Genomic DNA, 18,243 nt, shown 5'->3' with positions numbered 1-18,243 from the left:
ACCCATAGGCATGGGTCCTTATAGGGGGGCACCCATAGATAGGGGTCATTGTAGGGGGGACACCCATAGGTATGGGTCCTTATAGGGGGGACACTCATAGATATGGGTCCTTATGGGAGGGCACCCATAGGCATGGGTCATTGTAGGGGGGACACCCGTAGGCATGGGTCCTTACAGGGGGGGCACCCATAGATAGGGGTCCTTGTAGTGGGACACCCATAGATAGGAGTCCTTATGGGGGGGCACCCAGAGGTATGGGTCCTTATAGGGGGCACCTATAGATATAGGTCCTTATAGGGGGGCACCCATACGTATGGGTCCTTATGGGGGCACCCATAGATAGGGGTCCTTATAGTGGGACACCCATAGATAGGAGTCCTTATGGGGTGGCACCCATAGGTATGGGTCCCTATAGGGGGGGCACCCATAGGCATGGGTCCTTATAGGGGGCACCCATAGATATAGGTCCTTGTAGCGGGGCACCCATACATATGGGTCCTTATGGGAGGGCACCCATAGATAGGGGTCCTTATAGGGGGGCACCCATAGGTATGGGTCCTCATAGGGGGGGCACCCATAGACATGGGTCCTTATAGGGGGGCACCCATAGATAGGGGTCCTTATGGGGGGGCAGCCATAGACATGGGTCCTTACGGGGGGGCACCCATAGATAATCGTCCTTATGGGGGGGCACCCATAGATAGGGGTCCTTATGGGGGGGGCAGCCATAGACATGGGTCCTTACGGGGGGGCACCCATAGATAATCATCCTTATGGGGGGGCACCCATAGATAGGGGTCCTTTGGAGGGGCCCCAATAGATATGGGTCCTTATGGGGGGGCACCCATAGATAGGGGACCTTATGGGGGGGGTACCCATCGACATGGGTCCTTATGGCGGGGCACCCATAGATAGGGGTCATTGTAGGGGGGGCACCCATAGATATGGGTTCTTACAGGGTGGCACCCATCGACATGGGTCCCCATGGGGGGGGCACCCATAGGCATGGGTCCCTGTATAGGGAGAGCAGCCATCAACCTGGGTCCTTATAGTAGGGGCACCCATAGACCTGGGTCCTTATAGGGCAGTCACGCATAGATAGGGGTCTTTATAGGGGGGGCACCCGTAGATATGGGTCCTTATGGGGGGGGCACCCATAGACCTGGGTCCCTATAGCTGGGGCACCCATAGACCTGGGTCATTATAGTGAGGGCACCCATAGACCTGGGTCCATATGAGGGGGGCACCCATAGGCCTGGATCCTTATAGTGAGGGCACCCATAGACCTGCGTCCCTATAACGGGGGCACCCATAGACTTGGATCCTTATAGGGAGGGCACCCATAGACCTGGGTCCCTATAGCAGGGGCACCCATAGACCTGGGTCATTATAGTGAGGGCACCCATAGACCTGGGTCCCTATGAGGGGGGCACCCATAGACCTGGATCCTTATGGGGGGGCAACCATAGATCTATGAGGGGGGCACCTATAGACTTGGGTCATTATAGGGGGGCCGCCCATAGACCTGGGTCCCTATCGTGGGGTGCACCCAAATCCTTGGATACCCCATGAGGGGTGTCCAGCCACTCAGCTCCTTGGGGAGAGGCTCTATGGGTCCCATGCAAGCGGCTCTATGGCCACCGCTCCTATGGGTGCTGAGGTGGGGGGGACAGGGACAGACGACACCTATGGGTGCTTCACCCATGGGTGCCCCCCCCCTTCCCAGTTCTTCCGGGTGCTGAACGGGTACAAGATTGAGCACAAACTGCTGCTGACGGGGACCCCGCTGCAGAACAACCTGGAGGAGCTCTTCCACCTCCTCAACTTCCTCACGCCCGAGCGCTTCAAGTATGGGTGCCCATGGGTGCCCATGGGTCCCTATGGGTGCCCATGGGTCCCTATGGGTCCTTTCTCCTCCTGCACCCATCCCTGTCCATCCCCATTTGCTGTCACTCGTGGCCCTGCTGCTCCTGGGTCCCTTTTTCCCTCTTCCATTGGCGTCCCCTCTTGGCCCTATGGGTGCCTATGGGTGCCTGTGGGTGCCTATGGGTCCCTTCTCCTCCTGCACCCATCCCTGTCCATCCTCATTCGCTGTCACTCGTGGCCCTGCTGCTCCTGGGTCCCCTTTTCCCTCTTCCATCACAGTCCCCTCTTGGCCCTGTGGGTGCCCATGGGTGCCTATGGGTGCCTATGGGTCCCTATGGGTCCCTATGGGTCCCTTCTCCTCCTGCACCCATCCCTATCCATCCCCAGCCGCTGTCACCCGTGGCCCTGCTGCCCCTGGGTCCCCTTTTCCCTCTTCCATTGGCGTCCCCTCTTGGCCCTATGGGTGCCCATGGGTGCCTATGGGTGCCTGTGGGTGCCTATGGGTCCCTTCTCCTCCTGCACCCATCCCTGTCCATCCTCATTCGCTGTCACTCGTGGCCCTGCTGCTCCTGGGTCCCCTTTTCCCTCTTCCATCACAGTCCCCTCTTGGCCCTGTGGGTGCCCATGGGTGCCTATGGGTGCCTATGGGTCCCTATGGGTCCCTATGGGTCCCTTCTCCTCCTGCACCCATCCCTATCCATCCCCAGCCGCTGTCACCCGTGGCCCTGCTGCCCCTGGGTCCCCTTTTCCCTCTTCCATTGGCGTCCCCTCTTGGCCCTATGGGTGCCCATGGGTGCCTATGGGTGCCTGTGGGTGCCTATGGGTCCCTTCTCCTCCTGCACCCATCCCTGTCCATCCTCATTCGCTGTCACTCGAGGCCCTGCTGCTCCTGGGTCCCCTTTTCCCTCTTCCATCAGAGTCCCCTCTTGGCCCTGTGGGTGCCCATGGGTGCCTATGGGTGCCTATGGGTGCCTATGGGTGCCCATGGGTGCCTATGGGTGCCTTTGGGTCTCTTCTCCTGCACCCATCCCTATCCATCCCCATCCGCCGTCACTCGTGGCCCTGCTGCTCCTGGGTCCCCTTTTCCCTCTTCCATCGGCGTCCCCTCTTGGCCCTATGGGTGCCCATGGGTGCCTATGGGTGCCCATGGGTGCCTATGGGTGCCTTTGGGTCCCTTCTCCTCCTGCACCCATCCCTATCCATCCCCATCCGCCGTCACCCATGGCCCTGCTGCCCCTGGGTCCCCTTTTCCCTCTTCCATTGGCGTCCCCTCTTGGCCCTATGGGTGCCCATGGGTGCCCATGGGTGCCTGTGGGTGCCTATGGGTCCCTTCTCCTCCTGCACCCATCCCTATCCATCCCCATTCGCTGTCACCCGTGGCCCTGCTGCTCCTGGGTCCCCTTTTCCCTCTTCCATCAGAGTCCCCTCTTGGCCCTGTGGGTGCCCATGGGTGCCTATGGGTGCCTATGGGTCCCTATGGGTCCCTTCTCCTCCTGCACCCATTCCTATCCATCCCCATTTGCCGTCACTCGTGGCCCTGCTGCCCCTGGGTCCCCTTTTCCCTCTTCCATTGGCGTCCCCTCTTGGCCCTATGGGTGCCCATGGGTGCCTGTGGGTGCCTGTGGGTGCCTATGGGTCCCTTCTCCTCCTGCACCCATCCCTGTCCATCCTCATTCGCTGTCACTCGTGGCCCTGCTGCTCCTGGGTCCCCTTTTCCCTCTTCCATCGGCGTCCCCTCTTGGCCCTATGGGTGCCCCTCTCCTTCTATGGGGTCCCTATGGGTCCTCTGGGGGCCCCTCTCCTTCTATGGGGTCCCCGTGGGTCCCTTCTCCTTCTATGGGGTCCCAATGTCCCCTGGGGTCCTCTCTCCTTCTATGGGGTGCCCATGGGTCCTTCCTCCTTCTATGGGGTCCCTATGGGTACCTTCACCTTCTATGGTGTGCCTGTGTCCCCATGGATCCCTTGTCCTTCTATGGGGTGCCCATGGGTCCCTTCTCCTTCTGTGGGGTCCTTATGGGTCCCTTCTCCTCCTATGGGGTTTCTGTATCCCCATGGGTCCTCTGAGGTCCCTTCTCCTTCTATGGGGTGCCTGTGTCCCCATGGGTCCCCTGTCCTTCTGTGGGGTCCCCATGGGTCCCTTCTCCTTCTATGGGGTCCCTATGGGTCCCTCCCCTTCTATGGAGTCCCTGTGGGTCCCTTCTCCTTCTATGGGGTCTCTGTGTCCCCATGGGTCCCCTGGGGTCCCCTCTCCTCCTATGGAGGCCCCATGTCCCAGTCACCCCCATCCCCATGTCCCCATCCCCACATCCCATCCATCTCCATCCCTATTGCCCCACACGCCATAGCACCCCGTTCTCACCCCGTAGCCCCCCATTCTCACCCCATAGCACCCTATTCTCACCCATAGCACCCCGTTCTCACCCAATAGCACCCCATAGCACCCTATTCTCACCCATAGCGCCCCGTTCTCACCCCATAGCACCCCATTCTCACCCCATAGCGCCCCATTCTCACCCCATAGCACCCTATTCTCACCCATAGTGCCCCGTTCTCACCCCCTAGCACCCCATTCTCACCCCATAGCACCCCGTTCTCACCCCATAGGCCCCTATTCTCACCCATAGCACCCCCTTCTCACCCCACAGCGCCCCATTCTCACCCCATGACCCCTTATTCTCACCGCATAGCACCCTATACTCACCCCACAGCACCCCATTCTCACCCCACAGCGCCCCATTCTCACCCCATAACCCCCTATTCTCACCCCATAACCCCTTATTCTCACCCCATAGCACCCCATACTCACCCCACAGCACCCCATTCTCACCCCACAGCGCCTCGTTCTCACCCCATAGCGCCCCATTCTCACCGCATAGCACCCTATACTCACCCCACAGCACCCCATTCTCACCCCACAGCGCCCCATTCTCACCCCATAACCCCCTATTCTCACCCCATAACCCCTTATTCTCACCCCATAGCACCCCATACTCACCCCACAGCACCCCATTCTCACCCCACAGCGCCCCGTTCTCACCCCATAGCTCCCCATTCTCACCCCATAGCGCCCCATTCTCACCCCATAGCATCCTATTCTCACCCATAGCGCCCCATTCTCACCCCATAGCACCCCATTCTCACCCCATAGCACCCCGTTCTCACCCCATAGGCCCCTATTCTCACCCATAGCACCCCTTTCTCACCCCACAGCGCCCCATTCTCACCCCATAACCCCTTATTCTCACCACATAGCACCCTATACTCACCCCACAGCGCCCCATTCTCACCCCACAGCGCCCCATTCTCACCCCATAACCCCCTATTCTCACCCCATAACCCCTTATTCTCACCCCATAACACCCCATACTCACCCCACAGCACCCCATTCTCACCCCACAGCGCCCCATTCTCACCCCCTAACCCCCTATTCTCACCCCATAACCCCCTATTCTCACCCCATAGCACCCCGTTCTCACCCCATAGGCCCCTATTCTCACCCATAGCACCCCTTTCTCACCCCATAGCACCCCATTCTCACCCCACAGCGCCCCATTCTCACCCCATAGCACCCCATTCTCACCCCATAGCACCCCATTCTCACCCCACAGCCCCCCATTCTCACCCATAGCCCCCCATTCTCACCCCATAGCGCCCTGTTCTCACCCCATAGCGCCCCCTTGTCCCCCCTGCAGCAACCTGGAGGGCTTCCTGGAGGAGTTTGCTGACATCTCCAAGGAGGACCAGATCAAGAAGCTCCACGACCTGCTGGGCCCCCACATGCTGCGGCGCCTCAAGGCTGATGTCTTCAAGAACATGCCTGCCAAGACCGAGCTCATCGTCAGGGTGGAGCTGAGCCCCATGCAGAAGTAGGTGGCACCCCATAGGCACCCATAAGTACCCATCAGAACACATAGATACCCATAGCACCCATAGGTACCCATCAGAACCCATAGCATCCATAGGTACCCATCAGAACCCATAGACACCCATAGCAGCCATAGGTACCCATCAGAACCCATAGACACCCATAGCACCCATAGGTACCCATCAGAGCCCATAGCACCCATAGGTACCCATCAGAGCCCATAGCATCCATAGGTACCCATCAGAACCCATAGACACCCATAGCAGCCATAGGTACCCATCAGAACCCATAGACACCCATAGCACCCATAGGTACCCATCAGAGCCCATAGCACCCATAGGTACCCATCAGAACCCATAGACACCCATAGCAGCCATAGGTACCCATCAGAACCCATAGCACCCATAGGTACCCATCAGAGCCCATAGCACCCATAGGTACCCATCAGAACCCATAGACACCCATAGCAGCCATAGGTACCCATCAGAGCCCATAGCACCCATAGGTACCCATCAGAACACATAGCACCCATAGGTACCCATCAGAGCCCATAGCACCCATAGGTACCCATCAGAACACATAGCACCCATAGGTACCTATCTGAACCCATAGACATCCATAGCACCCATAGGTACCCATCAGAACCCATAGATACCCATAGCAGCCATAGGTACCCATCAGAACACGTAGCACCCGTAGGTACCCATCAGAACACACAGATACCCGTAGCACCCATAGGTACCCATCAGAGCCCATAGCACCCATAGGTACCCATCAGAACACATAGCACCCATAGGTACCTATCTGAACCCATAGACATCCATAGCACCCATAGGTACCCATCAGAACCCATAGATACCCATAGCAGCCATAGGTACCCATCAGAACACGTAGCACCCGTAGGTACCCATCAGAACACACAGATACCCGTAGCACCCATAGGTACCCATCAGAGCCCATAGCACCCATAGGTACCCATCAGAGCCCATAGCACCCATAGGTACCCATCAGAACCCATAGACACCCATAGCAGCCATAGGTACCCATCAGAGCCCATAGCACCCATAGGTACCCATCAGAACACATAGCACCCATAGGTACCTATCTGAACCCATAGACATCCATAGCACCCATAGGTAGCCATCAGAACCCATAGATACCCATAGCAGCCATAGGTACCCATCAGAACACGTAGCACCCGTAGGTACCCATCAGAACACACAGATACCCGTAGCACCCATAGGTACCCATCAGAGCCCATAGCACCCATAGGTACCCATCAGAACACATAGCACCCATAGGTACCTATCTGAACCCATAGACATCCATAGCACCCATAGGTACCCATCAGAACCCATAGATACCCATAGCAGCCATAGGTACCCATCAGAACACGTAGCACCCGTAGGTACCCATCAGAACACACAGATACCCGTAGCACCCATAGGTACCCATCAGAACACATAGCACCCATAGGTACCGATCTGAACCCATAGACATCCATAGCACCCATAGGTATCCATCAGAACCCATAGACACCCATACCATCCATAGGTACCTATCAGAACCCATAGACACCCATAGCATCCATAGGTGCCCATCAGAACCCATACACACCCATAGGTGCCCATCATACCCATAGGTACCCCTCAGAACCCATAGACACCCATAGCACCCATAGGTACTAGTCAGAACCCATAGCACCCATAGGTACCAATCAGAACCCATAGACATAGCATCTATAGGTGCCCATCAGAACCCATACACACCCATAGGTACCCATCAGAACCCATAGCACCCATAGGTACCCATCAGAACCCATCAGAACCCATAGCACCCACAGGTACCCATCAGCACCCATAGGTACTCATCAGAACCTGTACACACCCATAGGTACCCATCAGAACCCATAGCACCCATAGGTACCCATCAGAACCCATAGCATCCATAGGTACCCATAAGAACCCATAGACATCCATAGCATCTATAGGTGCCCATCAGAACTCATACACACCCATGGGTACCCATCAGAACACATAGCACCCATAGGTACCCATCAGAACACATAGCACCCATAGGTACCCATCAGAACCCATAGCACCCATAGGTACTCATCAGAACCCATATACGCATGGGTACCCATCAGAACCCATTGACACCCATAGCACCCGTCGGTGCCCATCAGAACCCATAGCACCCATAGGTACCCATCAGAACCCATAGACACCCATAGCACCCATAGGTACCCCGCAGAACCCATAGACACCCGCAGCACCCATAGGTACCCATCAGAACCCATAGAAACCCATTAGAACCCATTGACACCCATAGAACCCATAGGCACCCATAGACACCTGTCAGCACCCATAGACACCAATCGGAACCCATAGAGCCTATAGACACCCCATAGCACCCATAGCTATGCTGACACCCATCAGAACCCATAGACACCTGTTAGAACCCATAGTCACCCATAGACACCCATCAGAACCCATAGCGCCTATAGACACCCCATAGCACCCCTAGCTATGGTGACACCCATCAGCACCCATAACACCCATTAGAACCCATAGGTACCCATAGACACCTGTCAGCACCCATAGACACCCATCAGAACCTATAGAGCCTATAGACACCCCATAGCACCCATAGCTATGGTGACACCCATCAGCACCCATAGACACCCATTAGAACCCATAGGCACCCATCAGCACCCATAGGCACCCATAGACACCTGTCAGCACCCATAGACACCCATCAGAACCTATAGAGCCTATAGACACCCCATAGCACCCATAGCTATGGTGACACCCATCAGCACCCATAGACACCCATCAGCACCCATAGGCACCCATAGACACCTGTCAGCACCCATAGACACCCATCAGAACCTATAGAGCCTATAGACACCCCATAGCACCCATAGCTATGGTGACACCCATCAGCACCCATAGACACCCATTAGAACCCATCAGCCCCCATCAGCACCCATAGACACCCCACAGCCCCACTGGGAGCTCTTGGGGTGCCCCCAGCCCCACATCCCATAGGAAGCACTCCGCATCCATCATTCCCATCCCCATGGGATTCTCCCATTGTACCCAGTGCCCATCCCAGTGTTCCCAGTTGGGACCCCCAGCCCCATTGGGATGCCCCCAGCCCCACTGGGATGCCCTCAGCCCCACTGGGATGCCCCCAGCCCCATTGGGTTGCCCCCAGCCCCATTGGGTTGCCCCCAGCCCCATTGGGATGCTCCCAGCCCCACTGGGATGCCCCCGGCCCCATTTCCATCCCCATTGGGATGCCCCTGGCCCCACTCCCAGCCCCACTGCGCTGCCCCCAGCCCCATTCCCATCCCCATTGGGATGCCCCCTGCCCCACCGCCCGCCCCACACCCCCCATAGGAAGTACTACAAGTACATCCTTCCCATCCCCATTGGGATGCCCCCAGCCCCATTGCCAGCCCCACACCCCCCATAGGAAGTACTACAAGTACATCCTTCCCATCCCCATTGGGATGCCCCCAGCCCCATTGCCAGCCCCACACCCCCCATAGGAAGTACTACAAGTACATCCTTCCCATCCCCATTGGGATGCCCCCAGCCCCACACCCCCCATAGGAAGTACTACAAGTACATCCTTCCCATCCCCATTGGGATGCCCCCAGCCCCATTGCCAGCCCCACACCCCCCATAGGAAGTACTACAAGTACATCCTTCCCATCCCCATTGGGATGCCCCCAGCCCCATTGCCAGCCCCACACCCCCCATAGGAAGTACTACAAGTACATCCTTCCCATCCCCATTGGGATGCCCCCAGCCCCATTGCCAGCCCCACACCCCCCATAGGAAGTACTACAAGTACATCCTTCCCATCCCCATTGGGATGCCCCCAGCCCCATTGCCAGCCCCACACCCCCCATAGGAAGTACTACAAGTACATCCTTCCCATCCCCATTGGGATGCCCCCAGCCCCATTGCCAGCCCCACACCCCCCATAGGAAGTACTACAAGTACATCCTTCCCATCCCCATTGGGATGCCCCCAGCCCCATTGCCAGCCCCACACCCCCCATAGGAAGTACTACAAGTACATCCTTCCCATCCCCATTGGGATGCCCCCAGCCCCATTGCCAGCCCCACACCCCCCATAGGAAGTACTACAAGTACATCCTTCCCATCCCCATTGGGATGCCCCCAGCCCCATTGCCAGCCCCACACCCCCCATAGGAAGTACTACAAGTACATCCTTCCCATCCCCATTGGGATGCCCCCAGCCCCATTGCCAGCCCCACACCCCCCATAGGAAGTACTACAAGTACATCCTTCCCATCCCCATTGGGATGCCCCCAGCCCCATTGCCAGCCCCACACCCCCCATAGGAAGTACTACAAGTACATCCTTCCCATCCCCATTGGGATGCCCCCAGCCCCATTGCCAGCCCCACACCCCCCATAGGAAGTACTACAAGTACATCCTTCCCATCCCCATTGGGATGCCCCCAGCCCCATTGCCAGCCCCACACCCCCCATAGGAAGTACTACAAGTACATCCTGACGCGGAACTTCGAGGCGCTGAACTCGCGGGGCGGCGGGAACCAGGTGTCGCTGCTCAACATCATGATGGACCTCAAGAAGTGCTGCAACCACCCCTACCTGTTCCCTGTGGCCGCCATGGTGAGGGGAGGATGTGGGGTGGGGGGTGGGGGGTGTGGGATATGGGGCATGGGGTATGGAATATGGGATATGGGGTATGGGATATGGGGCATGGAGTATGGGGTGTGGGGCATGGGGTATGGAATATAGGGTATGGGGTGTGGGGTATGGGGTATTGGGTGTGGGTTGTGGGGTATAGGGTGTGGGGTATGGGATGTGGGGTATGGGATGTGGGGTGTGGGGTATAGGGTGTGGGGTGTGGGATGTGGGGTGTGGGGTATGGAATATGGGATATGGGGTGTGGGGTATGGGATATGGGATATGGGGTGTGGGGTATGGGATATGGGGCATGGGGTATGGAATATGGGATATGGGGTGTGGGGTATGGGGTATGGGGTATGGGCTGTGGGGTATGGGATATGGGGCATGGGGTATGGGGTGTGGGGCATGGGGTATGGAATATAGGGTATGGGGTGTGGGGTATGGGGTATTGGGTGTGGGTTGTGGGGTATAGGGTGTGGGGTATGGGGTGTGGGGTATGGGATGTGGGGTGTGTGGTATAGGGTGTGGGGTGTGGGATGTGGGGTGTGGGGTATGGAATATGGGATATGGGGTGTGGGGTATGGGATATGGGGCATGGGGTATGGAATATGGGATATGGGGTGTGGGGTATGGGATATGGGGCATGGGGTATGGAAATTAGGGTATGGGATATGGGGTATGGGATATGGGGCATGGGGTATGGGGTATGGAATATAGGGTGTGGGGTATGGGGTGTAGGGTATGGGATATGGGGCATGGGGTATGGGATAATGGAGGCTTCACCCTGGAGACCAATGGGAGGGACATGGGGTGAAACAAGATGCTATGGGGTGCTATAGGGTGCTATGGGGAGCTATGGGGATCCATGGGGTGCTATGGGGATCCATGGGGTTTCTGTGGAGTGCTATAGGGATCTATGGGGTTTCTGTGGGGTTTCTATGGGGTGCTATGGGGATCCATGGGGTTTCCATGGGGATCCATGGGGGTGCCATGGGGTTTCTATGGGTTTCCATGCGGTTTCTGTGGGGTTTCTATGGGGGTGCTATGGGGTTTCTATGGGGTTTTCTGTGGGGTTTCTATGGGGATCCATTGGGTGCTATATGGTTTCTGTGGGGATCCATGGGGTGCTATGTGGTTTCTATGGGGTGCCATGGGGTCCTATGGGGGTGCCATGGGGTGCTATGTGGTTTCTGTGGGGTGCCATGGGGGTGCCATGAGGTGCCATGGGGTGCTATGGGGTGCCATGTGGTTTCTGTTCGGTGCCATGGGGTGCTATGGGAATCCATGGGGGTGCCATAGTGGTGCTATGGGGGTGCTATGGGGTGCCATGGGGTGCTATGGGGTGCCATGGGGTTTCTATGGGGTGCCATGGGGTGCTATGGGGTGCCATGTGGTTTCTATTCGGTGCCATGGGGTGCTGTGGGAATCCATGGGGGTGCCATAGTGGTGCTATGGGGGTGCTATGGGGTGCCATGGGGTGCTATGGGGTGCCATGGGGTTTCTATGGGGTGCCATGGGGTGCTATGTGAGTGCCATGGGGGTGCTAGGGGAGTGCCATGGGGTGCTATGGGGATCCATGGTGTTCTGTGGGGTGCCATGGGGGTGCTATGGGGTGCCATGGGGTGCTGTGGGGTGCTATGGGGTTTCTCTGGGGTGCTATGGGGTGCCATGGGGATCCATGGAGTGCCATGGGGTGCTATGTGGTTTCTATGGGGATCTCTGGGGATCCATGGGGTGCCATGGGGTGCTGTGTGGTTTCTATGAGGATCCATGGGGATCCATGGGGTGCCATGTGGTTTCTATGGGGTGCTGTGGGGGTGCTATGGGGATCCATAGGGTGCCATGGGGGTGCTATGTGGATCCATGGGGTTCCTATGGGGATCCATGGGGTGCTATGGGGTGCCATGGGTGCCATGGGGTGCCGTGTGGTTTCTGTGGGGTGCCATGTGGTGCTATGGGGATCCATTGGGTGCCATGGGGTGCTGTGGGGTTTCTGTGGGGTGCCATGGGGGTGCTATGGGGTTTGTATGGGGTTTCTATGGGGTGCCATTGGGTGCTGTGGGGGTGCCATGGGGGTGCTCTGTGGTTTCTATGGGGTGCTATGGGGATCCATGGGGTTTATATGGGGTGCTGTGGGGATCCATGGGGTGCCATGGGGTGCTGTGTGGTTTCTATGGGGTGCTATGGGGATCCATGTGGTTTCTATGGGGTGCTATGGGGATCCATGGGGTGCTATGGGGTGGTATGGGGGTCCATGGGGTGCTGTGTGGTTTCTGTGGGGTGCTCTGTGGTTTCTATGGGGTGCTATGGGGATCCATGGGGTTTCTATGGGGTGCTGTGGGGATCCATGGGGTGCTATGGGGTGGTATGGGGGTCCATGGGGTGCTGTGTGGTTTCTGTGGGGATCCATTGGGTGCTCTGTGGTTTCTATGGGGTGCCGTGGGTGCTATGGGGTTTCTATGGGGTGCAGTGGGTGCTATGGGGGTGCCGTGGGTGCTATGGGGTTTCTATGGGGTGCTGTGGGTGCTATGGGGTTTCTATGGGGGTGCCGTGGGTGCTATGGGGTGCTGTGGGTGCTATGGGGGTGCCATGGGTGCTATGGGGTTTCTATGGGGTGCTGTGGGTGCTATGGGGTTTCTATGGGGTGCTGTGGGTGCTATGGGGTTTCTATGGGGTGCCGTGGGTGCTATGGGGTTTCTATGGGGTGCAGTGGGTGCTATGGGGGTGCCGTGGGTGCTATGGGGTTTCTATGGGGTGCTGTGGGTGCTATGGGGTTTCTATGGGGGTGCCGTGGGTGCTATGGGGTGCTGTGGGTGCTATGGGGGTGCCATGGGTGCTATGGGGTTTCTATGGGGTGCCGTGGGTGCTATGGGGGTGCCGTGGGTGCTATGGGGTTTCTATGGGGTGCTGTGGGTGCTATGGGGTTTCTATGGGGTGCTGTGGGTGCTGTGGGGGTGCCGTGGGTGCTATGCGGTTTCTATGGGGGTGCCGTGGGTGCTATGGGGTTTCTATGGGGTGCCGTGGGTGCTATGCGGTTTCTATGGGGTGCCGTGGGTGCTATGGGGTTTCTATGGGGTGCTGTGGGTGCTATGGGGTTTCTATGGGGTGCTGTGGGTGCTATGGGGGTGCCGTGGGTGCTATGCGGTTTCTATGGGGGTGCCGTGGGTGCTATGGGGTTTCTATGGGGTGCAGTGGGTGCTATGGGGTTCCTGTGGGGTGCTGTGGGTGCTATGGGGGTGCCGTGGGTGCTATGCGGTTTCTATGGGGGTGCCGTGGGTGCTATGGGGTTTCTATGGGGTGCAGTGGGTGCTATGGGGTTCCTGTGGGGTGCCCGCAGGAGTCCCCGAAGCTGCCGAGCGGGGCGTACGAGGGGGGGGCGCTCATCAAGGCCTCGGGGAAGCTGCTCCTGCTCCAGAAGATGCTGCGCAAGCTCAAGGAGCAGAACCACCGCGTGCTCATCTTCTCCCAGGTGAGCCCCGCGCCTGCCCCATGGGGGCCTAGGGGGGCCTATGGGTGCTCTATGGGTGCCTATGGGTGCCTGTGGGTGCTCTATGGGTGCCTATGGGTGCCTATGGGTGCTCTATGGGTGCCTATGGGTGCCTATGGGTGCCCCATGGCATCTATGGGTGTCCTATGGGTGCTCTATGGGTGCCTATGCGTGCTCTATGGGTGCCCTGTGGGTGCCTATGGGTGCTCTATGGGTGCCTATGGGTGCTCTATGGGTGCCCTATGGGTGCCCTGTGGCATCTGTGGGTGCCCTATGGCATCTATGTGTGCCTATGGGTGCTCTATGGGTGCCCCGTGGCATCTATGGGTGCCTATGGGTGCCCTGTGTGTGCCCTATGGGTGCCTATGGGTGCTCTATGGGTGCCCTATGTGTGCCCTATGGGTGCTCTATGGGTGCCTATGGGTGCCCCATGGCATCTATGGGTGTCCTATGGGTGCTCTATGGGTGCCTATGGGTGCCCCATGGCATCTATGGGTGTCCTATGGGTGCTCTGTGGGTGCCTGTGGGTGCCCCATGGCATCTATGGGTGTCCTATGGGTGCTCTATGGGTGCCTATGGGTGCCCCATGGCATCTATGGGTGTCCTATGGGTGCTCTATGGGTGCCTATGGGTGCCTATGGGTGCTCTATGGGTGCCTGTGGGTGCCTATGGGTGCTCTGTGGGTGCCCTATGGGTGCCTGTGGGTGCCCTGTGGGTACCCTATGGGTGCACGATGGCATCTATGGGTGCCCTATAGGTGCACTATGGGGGTGCCTATGGGTGCACTGTGGGTGCCCTATGAGTGTCTACGGGTGCCCTGTGGATGCCTATGGGTGCCTATGGGTGCCCCATGGGTGCACATGGGTGCACTATGGGTGCCTGTGGGTGCCTATGGGTGCCCCATGGGTGCACTATGGGTGCCTGTGGGTGCCTATGGGTGCACTATGGGGGCCTATGGGGGTCTATGGGTGCCTGTGGGTGCCTGTGGGTGCCCTATGGGTGCACTATGGCATCTATGGGTGCACTGTGGGTGCCTATGGATGCCCTGTGGGTGCCTTTGGGTGCCTGTGGGTGCACTATGGGTGCCTATGGGTGCCTACGGGTACCTTATGGGTGCAGTATGGGTGCATTATGGGTGCCCTATGGGTGCACTATGGGGACCCTGTGGCATCTATGGGTGCCCTGTGGGTGCACTATGGGGACCCTATGGCATCTATGGGTGCCCTGTGGGTGCACTATGGGGACCCTATGGCATCTATGGGTGCCCTGTGGGTGCCTATGGGTACCCTATGTGTGCACTATGGCATCTTTGGGTGCCCTATGTATGCCCTATGGGTGCCTATGGGTGCACTATGGGTGCCTATGGGTGCCCTTTGGGTGCCCTATGGGTGCACTATGGGTGCCCTATGGGTGCACTATGGCATCTATGGATGCCCTATGGGTGCACTATGGGGACCCTATGGCATCTCTGGGGACCCTATGGGGACCCTATGGCATCTATGGGGACCCTATGGGTACCCTATAGCATAGATAGATACCATATAGGGGCCTGATAGCATCGATAGATATCCTATAGCATTGATAGATACCCTATAGGTGCCCTATAGCATCTATACATCCCTATAGGTACCCTATAGCATCGCTAGATACCCTATAGGGACCATATAGCATCTATAGTTACCGTTTGGATACCCTATACCTACCCTATGCTATCTATAGATACCCTATAGATACTCTAAAGCATCTATAGATACCTTTTAGATACCTTATAGCATGTATAGGTACCCTATAGCATCTGTAGATACCCTATAGGTACCCTACAGCATCTATAGATACCCTTTGCATACCCTATAGCTATCCTATAGTATCTATAGATACCCTATAGATACTCTACAGCATCTATAGATACCCTATAGATACCTTATGGCATCTATAGGTACCTTTTAGCATCTGTAGATATCCTATAGCATCTGTAGATACCCTATAGATACCCTGTAGCATCTATAGATACCCTGTAGGTACCTTATAGCATCTGTAGGTACCTATAGGTACCCTATAGATACCCTATAGACTTTATAGATACACTATAGGTACTCTGTGGAATCTATAGATACCCTATAGATACTATAGCATCTATAGATACTGTATAGGTACCCTATAGATACCCTATAACATCCATGTAGCACCTATAGGCACCCCTATAGCACCACTGTGTGCTCATCTTCTCCCAGGTGACACCCACAGGCCCTATAGGTACCTTATAAGTACCCTATAGCATTGATAGATATCCCGTAGCATGTATAGATACCCTATAGATACCCTGTAGCATCTATAGATATCCTGTGGCATCTATAGATACCCTACAGATGCCCTACAGCATCTATAGATGCCCTATTGATAACTTATAGCATCTATAGGTACTCTATAGCATCTCTAGATACCCTGTGGGTACTCTATAACATCTATAGTTATCCTATAGCATCTATATATGCCCTATAGATGCCCTAAAACATTTATAGACACCCTATAGGTACCGCATAGCATCTATAGATACTCTATAGATACCCTATAGTATCTATAGATACTCTATAACATCTATAGATACCCTACAGATACTCTATAGCATCTATAGATACTCTATAGGTACCCTATAACATCTATAGATACCCTACAGATACTCTATAGCATCTATAGATACTCTATAGGTACCCTATAACATCTATAGATACCCTATAGATACCCTGTAACATCCGTCTAGCACCTATAGACACCCCCATAGCACCACCCTGTGCTCATCTTCTGCCAGGTGACACCCACAGCACATATAGACCTTCATATAGCACCCTATAGATACACTGTAGCACCCATAGACATCCATAGTATCCAAAGACACCCCATAGACACCCTTAGGCATCCATAGACACCCATAGCACCCTATAGCATCCATAGACACACAGACATCCATAGACACCCATAGCACCCTATAGCATCCATAGCACCCATAGCCACCACTAGACATCCATAGATATCCATAGCACCCGTAGACACCCATAGCGATCTTTAGCACCCATAACACCCATAGACAGGCATAGACACCCATAGGAACCTATCGCATCCATAGCACCCATAGACACCCGTAGCAACCGTTAGCACCCATAGACATGCATAGACACCCATAGCAATCTTTAGCACCCATACCACCCATAGACAGGCATAGGCACCCATAGCAACCTATCACATCCATAGCACCCATAGACACCCATAGCAACCTTTAGCACCCATAGACAGCCATAGACACCCATAGCAACCTTTAGCACCCATAGACATCCATAGACACCCATAGCAACCTTTAGCACCCATACCACCCATAGACAGGCATAGACACCCATAGACACCCATAGCAACCTTTAGCACCCATAGACATCCATAGACACCCATAGCAACCTTTAGCACCTGTAGCACCCATAGACATCCATAGACACCCATAGCAACCTTTAGCACCTGTAGCACCCATAGACATCCATAGACACCCATAGCAACCTTTAGCACCCATACCACCCATAGACAGGCATAGACACCCATAGACACCCATAGCAACCTTTAGCACCCATAGACATCCATAGACACCCATAGCAACCTTTAGCACCTGTAGCACCCATAGACATCCATAGACACCCATAGCACCTGTAGCACCCATAGACATCCATAGACACCCATAGGAACCTATCGCATCCATAGCACCCATAGACACCCATAGCAACCTTTAGCACCCATAGACAGGCATAGACACCCATAGGAACCTATCGCATCCATAGCACCCATAGACACCCATAGCAACCTTTAGCACCCATAGACAGGCATAGACACCCATAGCAACCTTTAGCACCCATACCACCCATAGACAGGCATAGGCACCCATAGCAACCTATCGCATCCATAGCACCCATAGACACCCATAGCAACCTTTAGCACCCATAGACATCCATAGACACTCATAGCAACCTTTAGCACCCGTAGCACCCATAGACATCCATAGACACCCATAGAAACCTATCGCATCCATAGCACCCATAAACACCGATAGCAACCTTTAGCACCCATAGACATCCATAGACACCCATAGCAACCTTTAGCACCCATACCACCCATAGACAGGCATAGACACCCATAGACACCCATCGCAACCTTTAGCACCCATAGACATCCATAGACACCCATAGCAACCTTTAGCACCTGTAGCACCCATAGACATCCATAGACACCCATAGGAACCTATCGCATCCATAGCACCCATAGACGCCCATAGCAACCTTTAGCACCCATAGACAGG

General features: G+C 56.0%; 1 protein-coding gene across 1 annotated transcript in view; it reads left to right on the top strand.

Moving 5' to 3' along the window:
• The window catches only part of LOC133263217 (chromodomain-helicase-DNA-binding protein 3-like), a 73,877-nt gene that overhangs the window by 8,147 nt on the left and 47,487 nt on the right, over positions 1-18,243 (top strand). Inside the window, exons 6-9 of the mRNA XM_061442928.1 lie at positions 1,727-1,848; positions 5,559-5,732; positions 10,264-10,405; positions 13,764-13,895. Coding sequence (XP_061298912.1) covers positions 1,727-1,848; positions 5,559-5,732; positions 10,264-10,405; positions 13,764-13,895 — 570 coding nt within the window. The remainder of the gene's footprint in view (positions 1-1,726; positions 1,849-5,558; positions 5,733-10,263; positions 10,406-13,763; positions 13,896-18,243) is intronic.

The sequence above is a fragment of the Pezoporus flaviventris genome, unplaced genomic scaffold, assembly GCF_033815535.1.
Source record: "Pezoporus flaviventris isolate CSIRO_AGI_PZ_B2104156 unplaced genomic scaffold, CSIRO_AGI_Pfla_v1 ptg000256l, whole genome shotgun sequence".
NCBI lineage: Eukaryota > Metazoa > Chordata > Aves > Psittaciformes > Psittacidae > Pezoporus > Pezoporus flaviventris.
The sequence above is the reverse complement of the archived record's forward strand: the minus strand, read 5'-3'. Positions and strand labels throughout refer to the sequence as shown.